The sequence below is a fragment of the Hyaena hyaena genome, unplaced genomic scaffold (assembly GCF_003009895.1).
Source record: "Hyaena hyaena isolate Hyena2069 unplaced genomic scaffold, ASM300989v1 scaffold_6, whole genome shotgun sequence".
Lineage (NCBI taxonomy): Eukaryota > Metazoa > Chordata > Mammalia > Carnivora > Hyaenidae > Hyaena > Hyaena hyaena.
In genome coordinates, this window is record NW_024080638.1 from 4,065,658 (window position 1) to 4,088,424 (window position 22,767).

The 22,767-nt window shown below is 48.1% G+C and overlaps 1 protein-coding gene across 2 annotated transcripts in view; it reads right to left on the reverse strand.

Annotated features, from left to right (window-relative positions):
- PTPN3 (protein tyrosine phosphatase non-receptor type 3) overlaps positions 1-22,767 on the reverse strand; it is a 108,975-nt gene that overhangs the window by 24,640 nt on the left and 61,568 nt on the right. For both annotated transcript variants that reach the window (XM_039240748.1, XM_039240753.1), the window contains 7 exons: positions 21,626-21,798; positions 17,940-18,074; positions 15,412-15,588; positions 5,775-5,961; positions 5,545-5,622; positions 4,369-4,425; positions 2,955-3,111 (listed from right to left, as the gene is read on the reverse strand). In XM_039240748.1, the coding sequence (XP_039096679.1) occupies positions 2,955-3,111; positions 4,369-4,425; positions 5,545-5,622; positions 5,775-5,961; positions 15,412-15,588; positions 17,940-18,074; positions 21,626-21,798 (964 nt within the window). The remainder of the gene's footprint in view (positions 1-2,954; positions 3,112-4,368; positions 4,426-5,544; positions 5,623-5,774; positions 5,962-15,411; positions 15,589-17,939; positions 18,075-21,625; positions 21,799-22,767) is intronic.

Sequence of the window (22,767 nt, forward strand, 5' to 3'; positions counted from 1 at the left end):
GAGTGTGTCTGTCAGGGGCAGCGCACTCTCGTTGATCAATTTCCTCAAAAACTGGATACCTATGACACCTGAATGCAGATGGTTTAAAACAGCTAATTAAATGATTAAGCACATGGTAATCATTTTCACCAAAGACACTATTTCTTGAATGATTCAATAAGTGCTAATTATATGAAATGACATACTAATCTTCCTGGTTAGTTTTAAATGACGGTGTTCTGTGCTCAGAGGCTTTTGACAAAGGTAGGAGAAAGGGAAAGAATGTTCTCTCCGACCTGGTTATTTCCATCCATCTCTCCCCTCCCCTGCTTCTTTCTCAGGTCCCTTTCATTTACTCCCTTCCTGGACACTCTATGACAGCACTGTCCCACAGAGTCACGTCAATCTCTACCCTTAAAGCCATTTTTAGGCCGGAGGCTCCTAAATAAATGTATCCAGTCCTAACACCTCCTCTGGGTTCACTTCTACCTCTTCAGGACAAATTCCCCCTTCACATCAGACTCATCAGGTAAAGACAAACTGAGCCCCCCCATCCCTACCCCGCACTAACTTCCTGCCCACTCTCACACGCCTTTTTCTGTCCATCGCCACGTTCCTCTCCGATCTCCCAAGACGGAAACTTTGGGATCATCTCCGATTTTCCCCTTTCCACCCAGGAAGGGAAGTCACTCCCTTACTAAAAAGCCTTCAGTGGCTCCCTACTGCCTTCAGGACAACAAGAAAGGAGAAGGAAAACAACGTTTGCATTTGCACACAAACTGAATGCTGAACCAGCTGCCACTGTCCCCATTTTACAGATGAGGAAATCGACTATCAGGGTATGGAAGTTGTCTCACGTGTCCAAAGTGTCACAGACTACTGGGGGCAGGAGGAGGCGGGAGGACACACAGGAATCCAGTCCATCCACATCTCTCTGGTCCAAAAGACCACATTCCTTTCGCAGACCAGGGAAGCGTCGCTCTTCCGCTATTTTGTGAGAATGTGATTTCTGTTTGGTCTGCAACTCCTGTGCTGTTTACTTACTTTTCTATCAATTCATTTTACTTAAATGTTTAGTTTTATTTGAGATAGAGACGGGGGGGAGAGGAAGAGGGAGGAGGGGGGAGAGAGAGAGAGAGAGAGAGAGAGAGAGCGAGAGCGAGCGAGCATGAACAGGGGAGGGGCAGAGACAGAGGGAGAGAATTCCAAGCAGGCTCTGCACGGTCAGCATGGAACCTGATGTGGGGCTTGAACTCTCGAACTCGAGATCATGACCTGAGCTGAGATCAAGAGTGCCCGCCAGTGGCACTGCCCTTTTAGCTCTAACAGTCTACAAACACCCATCTTCTTCCTCGCAAACCAGCGCCAGCTTCTCAAAGCAGCTGGTGGAGAGTCCCCTCCTGCGCTGGTCCCTGGGGAGACTTCCTTTGTTTCCTATCTTGCAGCCTTACCAGTCACCAGCTGAGGGGCAACCCAACCTCTGCTTGCCCATGTCATACTGACCTTACAAGAGTGTTATGTACTCTCCACAATAGCTAAAACATGGAAAGAGCCTAAGTGTCCATCAACAGATGAATGGATCAAGAAGATGTGGTTTATCTATACCATGGAATACTCCATGGCAATGAGAAACAATGAAATCTGGCCATGTGTAGCAACATGGGTGGACCTTGAGGGTGTTATGCTGAGCGAAATAAGTCAGGCAGAGAAGGACAAATATCATATGTTTGCACGTATAGGAGGATTAGGAGGAACTTGACGGAGGAACAAGGGGGAGAAGAAGGGCGGAAATGGTGGGGGAAAGGGAGAGAGGCAAACCATGAGAGACTCTTGAATGCTGACAAAAACTGAGGACTGATGGATGGGGGGGGAGGGGGGATGGGCATGGAGGAGGGCACTTGTGGGGATGAGCACTGGGTGTTATGTGGAAAATAATTTGACAATAAACTATTTGTAAAAAAAAAAAAAAAAAAAAGAGTGTTATGTAAAGTGTTTACACAGCGAGAGGCCCTTTTCTGGTGAGACACAGACATTAGCTACTATCAGTCCTGAACACCTGCTGTGGCTGGGGGTGGTTCACTGGGGATGGGGGAGTAGTTGGGGGTGGCAGGGAGGGATCTGGAGCGATCCGTAAGGCCTCACAGAGGAGGGGGGATGAGAGCTGGCCCGGGATAGCTCTGGGCTTGGAGATTTATGGGAACAGCATGAAAGCAGGTGTTGGGGGGTGGGGTAGGGAGGACTCTGCCTATACCTGTGCCGCCAAAACACCGATGTGCGGCCAGGGCTTTGAGTCACACACTCCATTTACCTTCAGTATTTCAGAACGGGGCAGAAGGATTCAAGGACTCAGTTTACTGTTTTATGACAGCAACAACAACAACAACAGTAATGGTATTCCACCGAGGCCATCCTTCAAGCGCCTACCAGGTTTCAGGAAGCATCCTATTGCTTTTCAGGGAGCATCATTTCATCTTCAAAAGAACTGTGACGGAGTGATTACTGTCACCTTATTTTACATCAGAGGGAACTGAGGCACAGACTGGGTAAGAAACTTGCTCAAGGTCCCTCAATCCAGTAGAGGTCGAGGTGGGATCACCCTGAGACAGCCAGGCTCCTGCCCGACTCTGCTTTACTGACTGAAACAGAACCTGACCCTTTGCTGCCTGGGGAGCAAATCAAACATCTGCGGCCAGGATGTGGGGGAGCCGGCCTGGGAGGAATCAGGGCTCAGGTCCTGCACAGAGGGGGTGGGTGGGTCCCGCCTTCCTCCAGAGGACTGGCCAGGAGGGGCTGGGCCCCATGTGGGCAGAGCTCACGTTTCTCAAGTGACAAGTCCCACATCCTGGCTGTTAGGCGGAAGTTTGTGATTTTCCCATGTTGGCTACAAGGCTCAACATCTTCAAAAGCCTGGAATGGGCCTGGGAAGGCCCTGCTTTGCTAAGGCCCTGTGGTTCATCCCCTGGGGCGTCGCTTACCTTTCCTCCTGATCACCAGGGCCAGCTCCCGCGTGTGGGACTCCCGGCTGGCTTTGATGAACATCACCACTTGGTCGTGGGTGTGTTCTGAGATGTCCCGGCCATTGATTAACACAATTTGATCCCCTTCGTTCAGCTTCGGAATGCAGGTGTCCGCCTGGGTGGAGACGAAAAGCGAGTTTCTTTGGTTACCATGACACAACCCTCAAGGGTAGAACGCGGCTGCTCTCAGAGCCCAAACACTTGAGACCACGTTCGAGTTCTCTTCGCCCTCGGGATGACTGCCACTATTTTTATATCCACTGCTGGGCTGACATGGTTGCTGGCTGTGGGATTCCTAAGAGGTGCTGGTCACGACGTAGGCTACACAGCATTTTGGAATCAGGCTACGGAAATTACTGACGCCTTTTCTCTATGGCAGCCAGCCTTTACTTAGCTACTGTAACGTACTAACTGTGAGGCTCCAGATCTTTTGTTTTCTCGATGTGCTGCTAGAAAATGATCTGCCAGCCAAAAGCGTTGGTCTGTCTTACAGTGGAGAAAGCCTGTGTCGTGAGCATGACACCAAAGGCAGAAACCCGCATGCAGAGAAACAGTGCACTGAATAGTGTAGGAATGGAGGCCCTCTCAATTCAAAGAGGCCATAAGCAGGAAGAAAAAGTAAACTACAGCCTTAAGGACCACTTAGGAGTAAAACCCCCAAGGGCGCCTGGCTGGCTCAGTCGATGAAGCGGTAGATTTCAGCTCAGGTCATGATCTTGCAGTTTGTGAGTTCAAGCCCCATGTTGGGCTCTGTGCTGACAGCTCAGAGCCGGGAGCCTGCCTCGGTTTATGTGTGTCTCTCTCTCTCTCTCTCTCTCTCTGCCTCTCTCCCGCTCATCTTGGCCTCCCTCCCTCCCAAATATAAATAAACACTAAAAAAAAAAAAAGAGTAAATCCCCTCAACTGGTACCTTCTTAGGACAGCAGTGGTTCTCTGGTGTGCCCTACTCTAGAAAAAAAGCAAATGGTCTCCTCAGGAAGCCTAGACAGAAGGCAGAGGGCAGATGGTGGTGGGGGGACGGTGGGTCCATGTGCCCAGAGTGAGCAGGGCAGCAAACTCTGTGCCTCAGTTTCCTTTTCTTGAGAGTACTTCTACATTTTAATGTGCCCACTGATCACCCAGAGATCTTGGCAAAAATGCAGACTCTGGTTTAGGAGGTCTAGGGTGGGGCCTAATGAGTTAACCCAGGTGATGCTGGTGCCACATGACCAGCAAAGTTCTGGAAAAAACATGGGTTCCATTCTTTCTTTCCATCTATATGCATGTATTTACACACACTCTCTGTTGCTGGTAAAGAAACAGGACACAGAAATAGAAATGTTAGATTCAACAGAAAAAAACATACAGGAAATAATAAAATGTGTTCACTTACAGGTGACTCTGGGTTTATCCTTGATACCACAAGAGGCATCTTTTGATCCACTCCTCCCTATAAACGTGTTAAATAAAAAAACAAACAAACACAACAACGCATGAATAGCTCATCGCAACGAAGACCTGCAGAGATCTCTGACACAAGGGGGGCTCGTATTTCACTTTAACCTAATCTAATCCCAGGCCTTGGCGCCCTTTCAGAAGACAAGGCCCTCACCCCCCCCCCCCCACCCCGGGTCTAGCGGGGTAATCAGGAGACTGCTCAGAAGCCTCTCACTGCCATCCACACACCCCATGGACTCAAGATGTGCTCAGATGTGCTTCCTGTTAAAAAATGCAAACATTACCAGAGGACTCTGAACACACAGCCTTGAAGTGCTTTTGGAAAGGGAGCTTTCTGAGTAGCAGAGAGAAGCTGTAGAAACAGTCACAGGCTGTGAGGGCAGGTCCTCCGCAGGGTGCTGGGGTCCAGGGAGGGGGTGCCTGCTGGCAGCTGAGACCACCTGCCCTGATTCTGCTCCAGAGCAGGGGTTAGTTAGTCAGCTTTGTGAAGGGCCAGGAGGTAAATACTTTAGGTATGGGAGAGAGGCCTCTGTCACAACTGTTCAACTCTGCTGGAGTGTCGAAATAGCTGCACGTCATTTGTAAAGGAATGGGTTGTGTCCGTGTTCCAATAAAACTTTATTTGCAAAAACAGATGGGATGTGGCTTGCGGGCCAAAGTTTGCAGACACGGCTTAAAAGCAGGCAGAGATGGGGGAAGGCCCTGTAACTGTCCCTCCAAATTGAACTGTTATTCTCTCTCACTGGCTTTAGTGATGTTGACAGGTTCCCTGAAGAACCTCTTTTCTAGAGGTAGATCTACTTGCCAACTGTGTGCCAACTCTCTGAGCCTCAGCGTACGCATTTATAATATGGATTTAAAAATGCCAATTTCACTGACTGCAAGAACTCTATAAGGTGCTATAAAGAAGCACACAGCAAACACCAAGAACAGAGTAGGCCCTTGGTGTGAGGCAGCTCTATGGCCATATTAAAAAACTCCTTAATTCTGAAGACTGAACCAATTTCCTTAATTTAGACTGAGGCATGCGGCACACTCCTCAGGGGAGTTTAAAAGCCATCTAGAGATTGTGTCACAGCATACAACTTCCCTACAAAGATACACAACATACCTTAAGATTAAATCCAAACTTTCCGTCTTCGTCTGGCGTGATGCGGATCAAAACCAGGTAGCCGTCACCATTATCGTTCTAGAAAACGTTGTGAAAATGATGGATTGTGTTACTTGTCTCTCCAGTTGGTGGTGAGGAGATATTTTCTTTTAGTCCTAACTACTTAACCCGCCCGTGAGGTGCCTGAGCATGGGGAAGGCTAGATGCTCACAGGGCCCGCGCTCACACACCTTGTCACAGTAGTATTGGCTGGAGTCCTCTGTGGAGCCCCCTTTGGTCACCCTGTGGAAGGCCTCTATGAACTGCTGATCGACGCCATCTGGGGAGCAGGAGCCTGGAGCATTTGAAGATGGAGACACAGAACTGGATGACTTCTGGGTCAGGCAGCTTTGTGCTGGATTGTTCTCGGATATACTCCTTCATTATGGGGAAGGAGGAGATATCTTAATAACAGGAATAACATTTGAGCAGAGCAAGCATTACTGACTATGGGGGCCTGGCATCCCAGGGCTATCATGAACTCCTACACCCTCAGAAGAGCTCCAAAGGTCAACCCCACGGGTCTGGCCCACCTGGGGTCCACTGGCTGCCCTTGACCTCATTTGGCCACCCTTGCCCTTATCTGGCCTAAATACCATCACCTTTAGTTTTGGGGATCGGGGCAGGAGGGGAGGGAAGACCCAGGAGCTGCTAAAACTCAGCTCTTTTCCCAGCTGCTTTAGAAGGTGGCTTAATCAGATGCACGTCTCCATTCCTTCTGAAAGCTTTCTCCTTCCACCTCATTCCTCCTATTAGCTCTGCTTCAGTCGGACTCTTGGCTACCCCTCAAAAATCGGACTAATGTTGCACATTTGAGACAATTTATATTGATCCTAATTTGCATTATTTGCCTGTGACCTTCGTTAATTGTCTACAATGAGATGATACTTTCTTTTTTCTCCAATAAATGTCCTCCTGTGTCTTAGAGCTTCACTACCCAATATGGTAGCCACTAGTCACCTGTGGCTACTCAAATTAAAATGAAGATCTGGAGGTTCCATGGTTGTACCAGTCACATCTCAAAATTGCTCAAGCGCCACACGTGGCTGGTGGCTTGGACAGCACAGTTACAGAACATTTCTGTCATCACAGGAAGTTCTCCTGGACGGTGCTGTCTTAGAGAGCTATAGACTACTAGAATCGAACAGACCTCTGCAGGCCTCTGGTCCAACTCCCATTTCACAGATGAAGAAACTGGTCTAATTTATAGCAACGTGGATGGAACTCGAGGGTGTTATGCTAAGTGAAATAAGTCAGGCAGAGGACAGCTACCATATGTTTTCACTCGTAAGTGGAACAGGAAAAACTTAACAGAGTACCATGGGGGAGGGGCAGGGGAAAACTAGTTACAGAGAGGGAAGGAGGCAAACCATGAGAGGCTCTTAAATACTGAGAACAAACTGCGGGTTGATGGGAGTGGGGGAGGGGGGAAAATGGGCGATGAGCATGGAGGAGGGCACTTGTTGGGATGAGCACTGGGTGTTATCTGGAAACCAAGATGACAATAAACTATATAAAAAAATAAATAAATAAAAAAGAAACCGGTCTAGAGAGGCTGACTGACTTGCCCAAAGACACATAGCTTTCCCCTCACTTAACATTCAGAATCTGGCAGACCTGGGTCCCCGGACATCTCTTTCTTTTCCAGGCCATGCCAGCTCTTCTCTTAAATCTCCCTCTTCCCCGCCATCACCTCTCTAAGCTCACAGGTCCACAGGGAGTAACCATCTCAGCTGTCACCATGCAGGACACTTGACTTCTGTGCATCATGCACACCCACACTATCCCCCTGCAAGCCACACGCCTCGCAAGAGATGCCTATGTCCTACGGGGCATAGGGTTTTCCTTACCTTCTACAGACTCTGCCACAGTCTAACCACATTCAGACCTAAGTCATGAGAGAGGTGAGGAGACAAAGCACTCAGTGGCACGGGGTACAGAAAAGACGGGTCCTGCTGTCTCTCACCAAAGTTTTCTCTCAGACCCTTCTCTGTGGATTTTCCATCAAAGTAGGGCTCCTCTGTTCCCTAGCAAGTTCAAATGATCCTACTTTAAATTTAAAATCTGTGTCATAGTCACACAATACTTCACCATCTCAACTTATGTGAATATAAAAATTCAGTGACAGAAATAACAGCTATGTGCAAGAGAAGACTTTGGCCTTATGGCTTTCAAGTTGCTGGGTGAGGGGAGGGTGTTATGGATGTGAGGGCATCTCAGACACAGGATATTTTGGACGTGGAGCTGTATTCCAGTGGTAGATTTTTCAGACTGAAATGAAAGAGACTTTAATTAAAGCTTTAAAAAAATCCCCCCCCAAGTAGGGTAACTCAGCCAGTTTAACGTTTACAAGGGCACCCCCTAGTGGCAAGAAGGGCAACTGCTTGTCAGCTGCTGGACAAAAATGGAGCCAAACCCGGTTTAGGAAACACTATTTCCAGTTCTAGGGGTGGAGCTGAACCTTTAATATGAAGTTGCAAATAGCATACACTCCTCAAACGTTTGGGAGACTCTAGAAGGTGACAGTCAGAAAGGGTGAAGGGCATATAAACAAAAAATCAGAAGAGCAAGGTGACAAAGCAGAAGAGAACAGACTAATTTCAGTAAAATTCTAATTTTATATTCATTATGTTTAATTTCTATATTTTGAGTGTGTGGCTTGCATCATATAAAGTTTTAAAGTATTTTTCTTTTTCAGTATAGAATGTAACCGTCTACCTAACACAGCCCACAGTGCTAAAAATAATATATTCAAAGTCATTATGTGCCCAATCCTATTTTCTAAGTAGGGATGGAGGTTACTTTTAGAGAGCAATTTATTAAACATATGACAATCTTTTTGGCTGATCAACTATGTACAGACGTTCCCTGTAGGCTGCAGTAACGTTCTGCTCAGCGTGGAGGATGGACAGACAGATGGTGAGGAGGACATCAAACGAGAAACAACGAGAAGGTGGCAGCTGGATACAGCACACGGAAGCCAGGAGTGAAGACGCCAAACCAAGCGGGTTTCCTCCCTCCTTGGGGCAGGATGTGAGGTGCTACTGAGGGGGAGCCCTGTGGGTGAGGAGGGACGAGGGAGCTGCTGGGGGGGGGAGGGGAGGGGAGGGGAAGGGAAGGGGGGAGGGTAGGGGAGGGGAGGAGGAGGAGGGGAGGAAGACCTGAGTTCCAGGGAAAGGAGTGAAGTAACGGGTAGGATGAGCCGAGCCGAGAAGACAGTGGGAGCTGATGAAGCCAATAACTGGGGAGGGAGGGGACAGAAGAGGTCTGTCCCTGAGGCAGGAAGGGGGACAGGGAGGAGACTGTCACTGTTGTCTGAGAGCCAGAACAGCCTGGGAGGGACGGACACCTTCAGCTCCCTGAGGGCAGAGGGGGCAGGGACAGACTGGCTGACAGGCAGACCAAAGGGTATTCACCCTCAGGAGCCAGAGGCTTCAGAACTGTCAATGCCATGGACACGTATCAGAAACAAAAGCCATGGCAGAATTCACTTCTCAGCACAGCACCAGCATGAAAGAAATTAAATCTGCCCACGAAAGACTCCTGTGTGACGCCTTATACCGCTGTCCCGTACACTCTGCAAAAGGACAAGGATGTCCACCCCCAAGCCTGTTAGGGCGAGCAAAACAGTGTTCCACGGAGGGCTTCCCAGCTCTAACCGGGCTACGGTGAGGAGGCGTACGCTACGGTGGTGGGACAGAACCGGGGCCCTCTGGTGTCATGTCTCTCTCTGGAGTCGAGGAGCTTCTTGAGGTCGGGAGAGACCTTCGTCCTCATTCTTTTCTTCTCTTAGTGCACATAACACTCGGCCGGGCATGCAGCGGGTGCGCGGGTAAGATGCCGAGGGAATGAAGAAGAAAACCACTTTACTCAAGTCCCTGGGACTGACTGGATTACTCGAGAAGAGCGCAGAATTCACCCGGTCAGCTGGGAGCGGAGGTGAAAAGATGGGCTACCTAGTTCTCAGCCCCTGTGAGCTCAGAGCTGCCGAGAGTATCACAATCGCACGAGCCCCCTGAGGTTCTTGTTAAAATGCAGACTCTGATTCAGCAGGCTTGGGGGGGGGCGGCGGGCAACGTCTGCGTTTCCGGGGAGATGCTGATCCTCCTGAGCTGCGGCCCAAACGGGAGTTATGAAGGGGCTGGAAGAAAGGATACCAGCTCACTGCCAGGACAGTGTGTCTTTTGAATAAAATTCCTGGAGAAAATCTTCACATGATCTTATCTTTACATCAGATTTGTTGAATAACGGAGTACTCTTCTCAAGGGTGGGTTTTTATGATACGGACATTTCTTCCCGCGACACCCTTATCTCTGTAATAAATGCCAAGGGCCCAAGATCAAAACTAAACTCAAGAAACTGCTGATGGGGCTCAGCGACTCTGGTACAGCTGTGTTCCCTTCTGGGCCCTGTATTTCTTCACTGATGAAATCGCGGGCTATGCGTCTGTCCCCCACCCCGGGCTGCCCCCTCAGGTATTAAGACATCTCAAAGGCAAGAAGGCACTTGTTAAAATTCAGTTAATTCATGCTTTAGTTCTCTGATGAGAGTCTCCTGACAGAGGCCCTGCGGTAGCACCGACCACCCGGCTGTGCTCACAGGTGACGGTTAACCTGAACTCAGCACAGTCGATCCGTTTGATTTCTTCTCTGATACAGACCCCACGTGATGCTGTGCATAGGATATGGGTGCCTAACGGGGAGGTGGCGGGGGGCATCCCACCGCGACAACATTGGAGCCTGTCACATAACCATCTGTCCAACCACATGAACGGCCACGGGATAGGACCTAAGCGCCAGGCACTGCGCCAGGTCTGCGAGCGAAGGTGAAGGGGGCACTATGCCTCCTCCCTCAAAGAGCTCACTGTCTAGTTAGAGAGAAGACACAGAAGTGGAAAACCAACCAAATACTCGCATCGTGTTGTAATGGAGATGCTTCAGCTGTCGGGGCTGTAGTGGGAGGCCAGGGGAGCCTTCACAGGGGAGGAGGACTGGACATGGAGTCTGAAAGGCGAATTAGTAAGAGTCTCAGGGAAGGAGAAGGCCGTCGCAGCTGAATACGAATAACACCAAAAAGACAAGACAGCAGCACATGCAAAGGCATGAAATTCTGAAAGCGCACAGGGGAGTGACATGCTCGGGCACAGACTTCACAAAAATAAGGCTCCCAGCCTCGTGAAGGAGGAGAATCATAGCCCGCAGGACACTGAGGGTGCTATCACGACGGTCTCTGTGACAGATGGCGGGGGCTGAACACGGGCAGTGCAGCGGGATGGCGGAGGGCTCCAATTCAAGAGATGTTCGGCGTAGGGGAAGATGACCAAGGTGAGAACCTAGCTGAGGAAGGGGGAAGGGAAGGAGTCTAAGATGACCGAAGTTTCCAGTGGGTGCAAACAGGGTGCCCATGTGGCTGGGCTCCCCAAGTCACAGGGGGAGAGCCACAGGTCAGACAGGGAGATGATGTGTGGACACTGGCGTCCCTGGGGTTTTAAAGTATCGGTCATACGTCCACACGCACATGGACAGCCGCCAGGTGAGGACCGGCAACGTGCAGGGAAGACGAACACAGAACTGCTGAGGCAGACCTGTTGCTGGCTGGCCTCCTCCCACAGAGGCCCTTAGACGCACACGGATCGGGTGCCCCCGGCTAGCGTAGGACTGATGTGCTCGGAGAACAGTGACTAGCGGGCTGAGGGCTGGAGAGCGGCTAACAGGACTGGAGTTGATTAATTTAAAGGAGAGTAGACAGGAAGAATCAGAAAGGGAGCTCCAGGCAGCGATCTGTGGACGGCACTGCTCATGCTGGGTCAGCGTCAAGGACACATTTCCTGCACAGTCTGGACAACCAGGCTATCCAACACCAGAAGGGGCTGCCATGCTGCAGGAGAGCTCCCCATCCCCAATGGGGAGACTGGGTGACAGGGACGAGGGCATTCCTGCACTGCCGATGTGCCTGCAGGGAGGCATTCCCAGAGCCCCACTCAGTGCACAGAAGTTTGTTTTAAATGCTTATTTATTAAAAATGTTTTATGTGTATTTATTATTTTTTGAAAGAGAGAGAGAGACAGAGCATGAGCAGAGGAGGGGGGAGAGAGAGGGAGACATAGAATCTGAAGCTGGCTCCAGGCTCTGAGCTCTTGGCATAGGACCTGATGCAGGGTTCGAACTCACCAACCATGAGATCATGACCTGAGCCCAAGTCGGACACTCAACCAACTGAGCCACCCAGGTGCCTCAAAGGTTTATTTATTTTTGAGAGAGTGAGAGAGAGAGAGGAAGGTGCAGGGCGGGGGGTGGGGTGGGGTGGGGGACAGAGGATCTGAAGCAGACTCCTCACTGTCAGTAGGGCCCCATGTGGGATTCGAACTCACAAACCCTGAGACCGTGACCTGAGCTGAAGTTGGATGCCCAACTGACTGAGACCCCCAGGTGCCCCCAGAAGTTTTGTTTTTTTTTTTTAACATTTTTTAAATTTATTTGAGAGAGAGAGAGCATGAGCGGGGGAGGGCAGAGAGAGACACACAGAATCCAAAGAAGGCTCCAGGCTCTGAGCTGTGAGCACAGAGCCCGACGCAGGGCTTGAACTCACGAACTATGAGATCATGACCTGAGCCAAAGTTGGACACTTAACTGACTAAGCCACCCAAGCACCCCTCCAGAAGTTGTTTTTAACCTCTGCTCTGCAAAGTCACTTTTCCTTTAGAGAGTGGTAAAGTGGGTGGTAAGGAATGGTAAGTTGTTTTTTTTATTTTTTTTGCCATGGAGGAAACTTCCTTTTCTGCAGATTTCGACCTTCGCTCTGAAGCAAGCAAAGGGACATGGAATGGCTGAGAGAAACCTGGGAGCAACAGAAGACTACAGCTGACTCGGGCACAAAGCAAACTGCCAAGGATTCATAACTATAATCATCAACTTTGCTGGGCTGCTATAAATACGGAACAACCCGGGGAGTGACTCACCCACTAAGATAATGCGCAGAGAGCCTGAGCCGCACCACCCTGGGTTTAGAGCCAAAGTCTATCTGCTCTTTTTCTTCCTCTCTCTTTCTTCTTCTTGTTTACATGGGTACAGAACGTTACACTTACTTCCCCTTTCTACAAGGAACCCTCCGTACTTACTGACTGTGATATTATTCATCTGATTTCTCCGACAGAATACTTCTTTTTGCCTCTTAACACAAATGGGCTGTATAAAACATGTCAAACGTTTCTTCAACACCTTGCAAAAATTCAAGTAGCCACTATAGGTTGTTGTTTTATTCTCACAGAGTAGGGACCAGACTTTCCTGCTCGCCTTGGGCAGTGGGGGGTCCCAGACTCTTGGGGTAGGAGTGCAGCTGGCTCTGCCAGTAGGAAGGGATCCCCTCCCTGGGGTGGCAGGGGTGCCATTTTCAGCTGCTCACCCCCCTCACAACACACAGCCACTAACTTAACTCTAGGAGACGTCTCCTGGCGCACAGCCGCAACAAGGAAGGCTGCCTTTGAGTCACTGTCTGCTGCTTTTGACATTAAGCTGCAATGAAAAAAGTGCCCCGGGGATGACCCATCTTATGAGGTCTCCTGGTAGACTTTCAGAAAGAAGCGATGTGCCATGTTTATGGGTGCGCAGGGCCCGAAATTACTCGAGTCAAACAGGACTTTAAGGGAGTGAATTTTGAATCTAACTAATGAACGTAAATTTAAACAGCCCTATGTGGCCAGGGACTCCTGTGCTGGACTGTGAGGGTCCAGCTTCTGCACGAGTCCATGACATGGTGGCAGACCACAGGAGGAAAACCTGACGTGGGCTTCAGACACTTCCCCAAACTTCCCTTTCACCAAAGTGGCAGGAGATGCAATGAGGAAGGCTGACCATGTGCTATTTGCCGGCCAGCTCGGAGGCCTCTTAAGGCAAAGACTTGCCTAACTGCCCTTGACGTCCCCTCGGGGAGCAGCAGAAGGTGCATTCGTTATGCTGCTGCACTCAGCCATGCATGCAGCCCTTTAAAATGTCCACACCCCACGGGACACAATCCGTGTCCTTCTACCCAGCACTGAGAAGTACTGTCAACAGCACTCTCTGTGATGACTGAGATGCTCTGTCTGTGCTGTCTGGAATGGCAGTCACTACCTATGTGTGGCTCTTGAGCACTTGAGGCTTGGATGACTGAAGAATGGAATTTAAATGTTAAGTAATATAACTGTGAATAGGCACATGTGACTAGTGGCTACTGCACTGGACGGGGGACGTCTCGATGTTCCCCGATTCCGCGATGTGACTATACACCACAGTGGAAGAGCTGACACAGGGAGTGTGACTGAGCTTCCCAGAGCTCTCTGTCCATTTCCTAAGCCCTCCTTCTCCTTTCCCCAAAGCTACAGAAGCCCATCGCAGACTCAAACTGGCTCAAGTCATGCACGCCTGCATTCCTGTCTCGTATACCTAGATTTGCAAAACCATGAGGTCCCACAAAGGAACTCACACCCTTCCACAATGTCGCTTCAACGGAGTTGCAAGTTGGAGCAAGAGATACTGACCATTTCAACAAAAGCATCATCTAAGCTCAGGTGACAAGGAAATAGCAACCAGAGGATTATTTAACCAGAGGTGTTAAGAACACAGATAAGCTGGAAATCATGTTTGCTGCGGTCAGAGACAACAGAGAGGTGACAACCTCACACATAAGTGAGAGGCGAGATTTGCAATTCACCTGCCGAGGTCTTGAATGCAATCAGGGTGCCAATCAGGATGCGTTTAATGCTTTAAGCCTAGCAGCTAGAGTGGTACAAATTTACAGATTAACTCAAGTGCCTTCTTGCTAATCCTGGGCTGTTCCGGGACGCATTAGGTTTCTATAGTTCGGGCACAGTATGGGACTTAACAGAATGAGGACCCAGTGCCTACAGGTAACTTCCCAAGGGTTGGTTGATCCATTGATCATACTTCAGCTTAAAATGTCACTTTATGATAATGTCTACCTCAAAAACCTTGAGATCGCTAACTCTAAAATGTATAGACGCGGTAGAACTGTGAAATCATTGAGAGAAAAAAAAGAAGACCCATGAATAAGGCAAGGAGGAAAGGAAGCAGGGGCTGTATCAGGAACCTGGACTAAGGGAAGCCAATGCAATTGAACCTAACAGGGAGCTCTGAGTTCCCTGGGAGGCAAGACAAAAAGAGAACAAGTGAATCAGATAAACCTTATGGAATAAACTCAAGCCAGTACTTCCAGAGAGACATTTTTCCCCAGCCTGGAGATGTGAAGGGAGTTTGTCACATTTATAAAAAGGAAGGGTGGGGGGGGGCCTACAAGGAACAATGCAAACAGTTAACAAAAATTTAACGAAGTTTCAGAGATGTTCTATGCATGTTTTTGCTTTATACTCGCAACTCATTTAAAGCAAACCCTGAGGGATACTGTGGGTCTGAGAAGGCTTTCTATGGACGGGCAGAAGTAGGCATGTTTCCAGTGATCTAGAAGTCCTACAGTGGTAAAACTCTGACAGTCTAGAGAAATATTACAACAGTTAACATATCTGTACCTCTGGAATGATGTGAACTGATTTACCCTGGGCTTTGCTCACAAACTGGAGACTATTCAAGGGAGCTAACACATATGTGGAGAGTAGATCTTTGTCGCAGGCAAAAATAAGCGCAAGCTCTAGACCCCAGGCACACAGCTTGTCGTCCTGTGGTGCAAGGGACAGTCTGATTTATGTTGTCACCCTGGCAGAGGGCACCATAGGGCATCGGCTGCAGGCTCTAGCCCTTGACCTAAATGGCCATCTGGGCTTGAGCAAATTCCTCAACAGCCCAAACAAGCAGATACAGAGAACAACACGTTTCTTACTCTCGGTGCGGGCTTCGGTTCTGAGACACCTCGGAATCGCTGTCTTTTGGGGACAGGGAGCCCTTGTACGTGTAAAACACATCTTCGGTTTCGGTAATGTACGTCATCTCGTTCGCAAGGTTATCTGCGGAAGAGTGTCGTGGCTTCCGGACTTCGTGCCGGAGTCGAGGACTTCGCCTGTGTTTGGGAGAGGCCGAGTGTGAGAACGCTCAAGGCAAATTCCACCCAAACACTTCATTAGATACCAGTGATCTAACTTTATGCCCTGACCTTTCTAAGGATGCCTTGGCCAGGCTGTTGGAAATTAAGAACGAGTTAACCCATTACTACACCCGAATCCACCAAGGGCCATGTGGGTCCTTGAGACTCTCAGCCCCACGGTATAGCCTCAGGATCGGTATTCTGGGCTGTATACACAGGCAGATGAGAGTGGTTTATGCCCTTTGGGAAGTGGTGAGTATTGATTTAGGAAGTTATTCTTCCAGGAGGACTCAAGCCCTCAATGTACAAATAATAGATTATACTGACTACTGATCAATTCTTTAGATTCACTCAAGCACCCGTACAAATAAAGGGTTTAGAAGCCAAAGTACAGTTTTTGGCAAAACTGAAACCTTATTTCAACTACATCCCTTCATGTGAATTTCACTTGATTCAAGAAGGAATGTTTGCTTTTAAAAATATATCCTGTATGCCCTCTGAGGTGCCCATAGCAGCAGTATCTGTGTGGCTATAGGCAAGTCACACCACCTCTCTGGGCCTCAGCTGTACCTACCTGCTTCTGAGAATGAACCAAATGAAGCAATGTTGTCCGGACGCCTGGGGCAGCACCTGGGCATCGGCTCCTGCAGTGGGTGATCCCAGGCTGCTGAGCCTTCTGCCTGTTATTTTCTCTCAGTTTTTCCACCTTCTTCTTTGTGAGCCATTTCTCCTTGAGACTGTCAGGGCCGCCTCCACTATTCCCATTCCCCCTGGGCTCTGCTAATCAATAGTACTGTGTCCAGAATAGGGTAGAAAGGCTCGTGACTCCTCAGGAGGGGACCTATAAATAGCAGTAAGAGCTCCAGGCCACGGGTGTGGCAACATCCAACCCCCGCTGTTGTCCTGGGTGCCTGTCCTGGGCCTCTGCCCTGGGGCCCTGGCATCACCGCCAGAGGCTTTCGGACAAAGCTGCTACTTTATAGCATAAACCTACCACTTTAGGATGAAGTGCCTAAATCGTGGGAAACCAAGAAACTAATCTCAGTCATGCTATGATTTCTAACACTAAATATCATCAGTATCTCTGCCTAGAGCACTGGGGCCTCAGGGGAGGATCCTCACCCAGCCACCCTGCACAGCAGCTCCGTTTTGTGTGGGTTAGAATCTCCCTTAGTCTTAGAAGATCCGTCCTTGGTAATTTACAGGTCCACCCTGTCTTTTGTGAAATGAACAGAAAGCCGTATTCTTTTTTCTTTTTTTCCCAGAAAGCCATACTCTTAATTCCAGCGTGGAGCTGGGGCAAAGTCCTTGGCTAGGTTTCCCCCTCCTGCTGATGACGCCTTGCCATTTTGGAGGCATTCACAAAAATGGCCTGATTTCTCTGAGGAACATTATAATACAATAATGATAATAATTCCATCTGATTTTTTAAAAATTGCTTATGGAGCACTCATATGCTGTTATGTCATTTGTGGCAATTTTTATAACCTCTTTACAGAGGTTATAAAAGGGGAGACTGAGATCAGTGAGGTAAAGAAACTTGTTAATTAACAAGAGAGCCCAAATCTGAGTCTGGGTGATGCAGTTATACAACAGTGCCCTTCCCACTTGGCCAAACCGCCACTTCCTTCCTTTTAAGCCATCATCATAAAAAGTTGGCAGGCTACTTGCCCAAGTGCATTTGCTACTGTTGCTCAGGGTCCTGCGTCCTACACTGCATACCTTTACTAGGTTTTCCCAAAGTTCATTTTGTGTGATGTTAACAGAAAACAGACTGAATAAAGCTTGGGATGCTTCCTTAGCACAGGGCTTTCTAGAACATCAAGATACCAACGTGTAATAAGCCCAAAAGGGGCACTTCAGAAGGCTGTAGCTCTCAAACTCAGACCAAATAATTTTTTTTAATGTTCATTTATTCTTGAGAGAGAGAGTGTCAGAGCATGAGTAAGGGAGGGGCAGAGAGAGAGGGAGACACAGAATCAGGATCAGGCTCCCGGCTTTGAGCTGTCAGCACAGAGCCTGACGTGGGGTTCGAACTCGTGACCAATGAGATCATGCTCTGAGCCAAAGTTGGAGGCTCAACTGCCTGAGTCACCCAGGTGCCTCCAGACCCAATAACTTTTAAAAGAGAGCATCCCAGCATTACACACTAAGGAAAATGTTTAGCCAGGCTTGTGGATTTCATAACAGTAAACTGTTAGTTTCGCACCACGCAAGCACACAAACATAAACTCGGATTGCAGGTCATCTATGCTGGGAAAATGTATGAAGCTGACTTTTTAAGAGAGAGAAAGTGGGTAATGCCAGAAAAAAAAAGGAGGACATACCAGTTGGGAGTGACAGGAGGGGACCGAGAAGGCAGGCTCTTGGTCTCTAAGTGCTCCACCGATAATGATCTCCGCATGGCTGGGTTCCACACCATCCCTCCAATCACCTTTTTGCAATACTGGTTATTTACAGACCTGAAAAACCAGAAGCAAGGTTCACTTTCCACACAGACGTGTTCAACAAGAAATTACAGCACAAATGAAGCACACAGTCTAGCCATGCTTCCCCGCCCTGGTGGAGGGCTGGGGAGCACCCAGATGATACCAGCCAAGGTTGCCAGGAGGGAGAGGTACGCAGGTCAAAAACGGTTCCTTTCTGTCCTGGCTCTTCCTGGTTATCTCTTCTCCTGGTGAAACGACTTTCTTGGGCCTTACTACTGCAAGCAACAAAACTGCTTCTAAAATGTAACCAAACCATGCCACTGTGGAAGTGTCAGGGCAACACAGAAAGAAATACAGTTCAAGTAACTTCAAGGACATCTCACTTTGTTCACAACGGCACGAATACAAACATTAAGCATCCTTCCAGGAAGGTTTCTCCGTCATCCACGCTGGCAGGAGCCATTAGCTGTAAATCACAGATAACTCTTTGAGAGGAGGGCTGAGAAAATGCTTGACAGTGGAATTCCATGCCATGTCCTAAGAAAGGGCCTCCCCGAAGCGAACTTCTGTGTTGTATTTACACCTAGAGAATTTAAATCTTAGCTACCTAGACCCCTCAAAGAAAGAATTATTTGAAAGGATGGGATTTGAAGTCAGGAAACCCCGTTCTGCCATTCCTAAATTTTCAAGGGTGTTTTAATGACTTATTAAAACATTCCAGGGGTGCCTGGATGGCTCAGTTGGCTGAGTATCCAACTCTTGATTCTGGCTCAGGTCATGATCTCAAGGTCATGGTATCAGACCCCATGTCAGGCTCCGTGCTGGGTATGGAGCCTGCTTAAGATCCCTCCCCACCTCCCTACCCCCTCCCACTCATGCTCTCTCTCAAACAACAACAACAACAACAACAACAACAACAACAACAACAAGATGCACACATTTCCTTGCAGCCTAAAACTCACAAGCGAAACAAACAACAACAAAAAACAGGCAGGACAAAAAACCCAGAAGAACACAAAACACCCCAAGAATATCAATGTCCTAACTTACAGTAAGAAATACTGTTGTCACCCTGATCAACACATTCGCAGCAACATCACTAAGAGAATCTCTATCAGAAGGCACATTAGCACTGATTGAGAACGCTGCCTCAGAACATGACAAGCCAGAAGATTCAAAGGTTTAATGTTGTAGTTCCTCAAAGTATGTGTCACAGGTTATTAATAGATATTCCTTGGGGAAAAAAATGTTCCATTGTCCCTTAAGCTTAGAAGATACTGAGCAAGTGTCTTTTATGTGGAACTTCTATCAGGGGGCCCAACATGCAAGTATGTAGATGTATCTCTAGGGTTGGGCCAATCATGTAACCTTACGCCCCAGTTTCCCCATTTATAAAATGGAGACAGTGAAGGGTGAAATCTACAGGGCACTGAAGCTGGCCTTGAATGAACTGCTGACCTGTGCCATGAACCATCAATACCCCAAATGACTCCCAGTGGCAGATTAAAAATGGCCACAAGTTCGTCTTTGACTCTTGAATATGGGCTAGCCTGTGACTGCTTTGATCAACAGAGGCTGTGTCATTTCTGGACCTGGCCTTTAGGATGGCTGGCTGCTGCTGCCTCAGGTGCTTGGAGCCCTGAACTTCTGCAGGAGACATCCATGCAGAAAAGCATGTTGGAGAGCACACATGACAAGGCCTGGAGGACACAAAGCGAAGTGAGGGCTCCAGCCGAGCTCAGCCTTCCCATCATGCCATCAAGTAGTCATCCTGGACCCATAGCCCAACCCAGCCACCTGTCACTGAAAAACCCCAGTCTATATCACATGGTCTTTCCTAAATGTCTGATCCACAAAATCTTGAGATATAATGGAAAGATTGTGGTTTTTTGTTTGTTTTGTTTTTCAGTAGGCTCCACACCAGCATGGAGCCCAACGTGGGGCTTGAACTCATGACCCTGAGATCATAACCTGAGCTGAGATCAAGAGTTGGACGCTGGACTGAGCCACCCAGGTGCCCCAAGCTTGTTGCTTCAAGGGACCAAAATAGGCGTAGATTATTGTGCCACAATGGATAACCAGAACCTGCCCCACCTTACCCCCAACTCCATGTGGGTTACATTTTACAGAAGAGAAGACATGTGAACTGAAGTGACACAGTTAGGATTTGAACTCAGTCTTCTTAGCAACAGTCCATGCTTTCAACTGCTCATTATCTAATCCTGTCAGCTGGCTCAAAGGATTAGGTCCAACTAACGTAAAAACTATATTCCAGTAAGTTATGCCTGTGAAGTCGTCAGTAATAGCTACTAAATGTATAAAATACTAGAGACAATATTATAGGAGCTGGAAACTTTGAAAATATATTTGCTCTTGGCTCATCAGAAGCTCAGAGAGAGCACTTTGAGCCATAGATACTATCATTGCTACTAACATTAATTCGCTACTTAATTGAATCTATAAAAAGCTACCTAATGATTATCCAAATACGAAAGTCACTGGAAGAGCCTGATAACAGTCCACATATAAGATAATGGCTCATACAAGGGCATTATTTCATTAGTAATAGCCACCTCAACAATGCAAAATTATGAAAGCAATTTTTCAAAGCAACAGTTTACAATAACTTGATAAATAATTTCTGTTGTATCTCGTCTTGAGAAGGCAGTCTTAGAATAAACACACACAAAAATATAAACTGCATGATTAGTTTAGGGAATACATTTTAATCTAAAGTTAAAATTTTCTAAGAGTAATTTCTTCCACTGTACTACTCATTAAGTATTTTTAATATGATTCCTGCAGATACTAGTACACACGGGATTGTTAGGAGAATTAAACGTAATTAAGTATGTGTACGGCACCAAGTGAATGCTCAACTGGCTGTTCTCATTACTACTATTATTTCATGATTGTTAATAGGTAGTATATCTCAAAGACACTTGACTCTGGGAAGCTTTCTTTCTTTTCTTTTTTTTTTCTAAATTGTTTTTATGTTTGTTTATTTTTGAGAGAGACAGAGTTGGAGCAGGGGAGGGGAAGAGAGAGAGAGAGACAGAATCTGAAGCAGGCTCTAGGCTCTGAGTTGTCAGCACAGAGCTGGACGTGGGGCCCAAACTCACGGACCATGAGATCATGACCCAAGCCGAAGTCGGAAGCTTAACCGACTGAGCCTCCCAGGCGCCTCCAAGAAGCTTTATTTCTGTTCATTCGTTATTAGGGAGCACTGTATGGAATGAACGTTCTGTGGGAGGGGCTATCTGGGTACCATGATGACCCTCAGAGTCACTGCACCTGCTTCCCTTAGTACTACACAGTGTAGAAGCAACTGCAATTCTGGCTGCTTGGGTGCCCCGGGGCAGCGGAGTCAAGGAGGCAGAAAGCAAGCGGGGAAATAGAAGTACCTGAGATTCCATGGAAAGGGATGCTGCTGCCCCTGGGGAGACTGAAATTGCAGCTCTGGCTCCGTGCCTGGGGTCCCTGGATGATGGCGTCCCTTCCCCCAAGGATGTCACTACCCAGTGGGGGCCAGGACACATTCACATCTCACTCTAGTGCAGATACCATCCCTAAAGAATACTCACTTTTTGGGGTTCTTAGAGCCCATAGTCCAGTACTGAGACAGAACATTCTTCTCCTGAGGTAGTAGCTTCTTAGCCTGAAAGAACGTATGATGCTCCACACAGGATTTCCACAAGTTCTTGCAAGATCGGTAATTTAACATGTTGAAGGCCACAATATGTTCCCTGCAGTCAGTCTGGGAGGAAAAAGCACAGGAGATATTTCACCTGCACAGATGAAGGAGCAATGTCGCCTAGATGTTCTGTCTGTAGCGGTGGTCATCGGGGAAGATGTAACAGGTGGTGGAAGGCCAGCGTCAAAATGCCTTAGGTCACACACCAGTGTTACAGGGGTATTCAGGAGCCGGGTCTGTTAGGTGTCTCATTCGTGCGGAAAAGACGACCCACCTCTCCTCTTTATCGTCACTTCTGGTTCTTCATGGACACTCTGATCTCAAATGTGCGTACATTCCTAGGTTGGATATATTTGGACCAACCAGATAAAGGCTGTGAGATACATTTCTTTTAAGACTTAGCTCTGGGAAAATCTCTCCTGAAGCATGTCTTCCACTTACCTGAAACCTGAGATCTTATAAGCCTCTGGATTTCTTTATTTGCTTTCCCCTGAGCACGGAGTTAAATTGAGTGCTCACGTATCACCATTTTAATGATTTCCTTGACCCTCATCCTACCTAAGTTTTCTGTTTTCATGTTTTATTACCACCTTGTGCATTTGGGGGCCACCTTTGATCTTGCAACGGCGGGGGGGGCGTGGCAGTCAGGAGACACAGATTCTAGTTCTGGTGTGCTCTGAGCTCTAGTGTCCTAATTTCCAAGTGATCACTGCTATGTGGAGCCATTTTAAGTACATACTATCTTTGAAACCCTGGGAAACGAACATAGTGATAATAAGTGAAAAATACATGGGGCACTTGGGTGGCTCAGTCATGAGTGTCCGACTTCAGCTCCGGTCATGCTCTCATGGTCTATGAGTTCGAGCCTCACATCAGGCTATGTGCAGACAGCTCAGAGCCTGGAGTCGGCTTCAGATTCTGTGTCTCCCTCTCTCTCTGCCCCGCCCCCACTTGCATGCTCTTGCATGCTCTCTCTTTCTCTCTACCCTTCAAACATAAATAAACATTAAAAAAAATTAAAATACAGAGCAT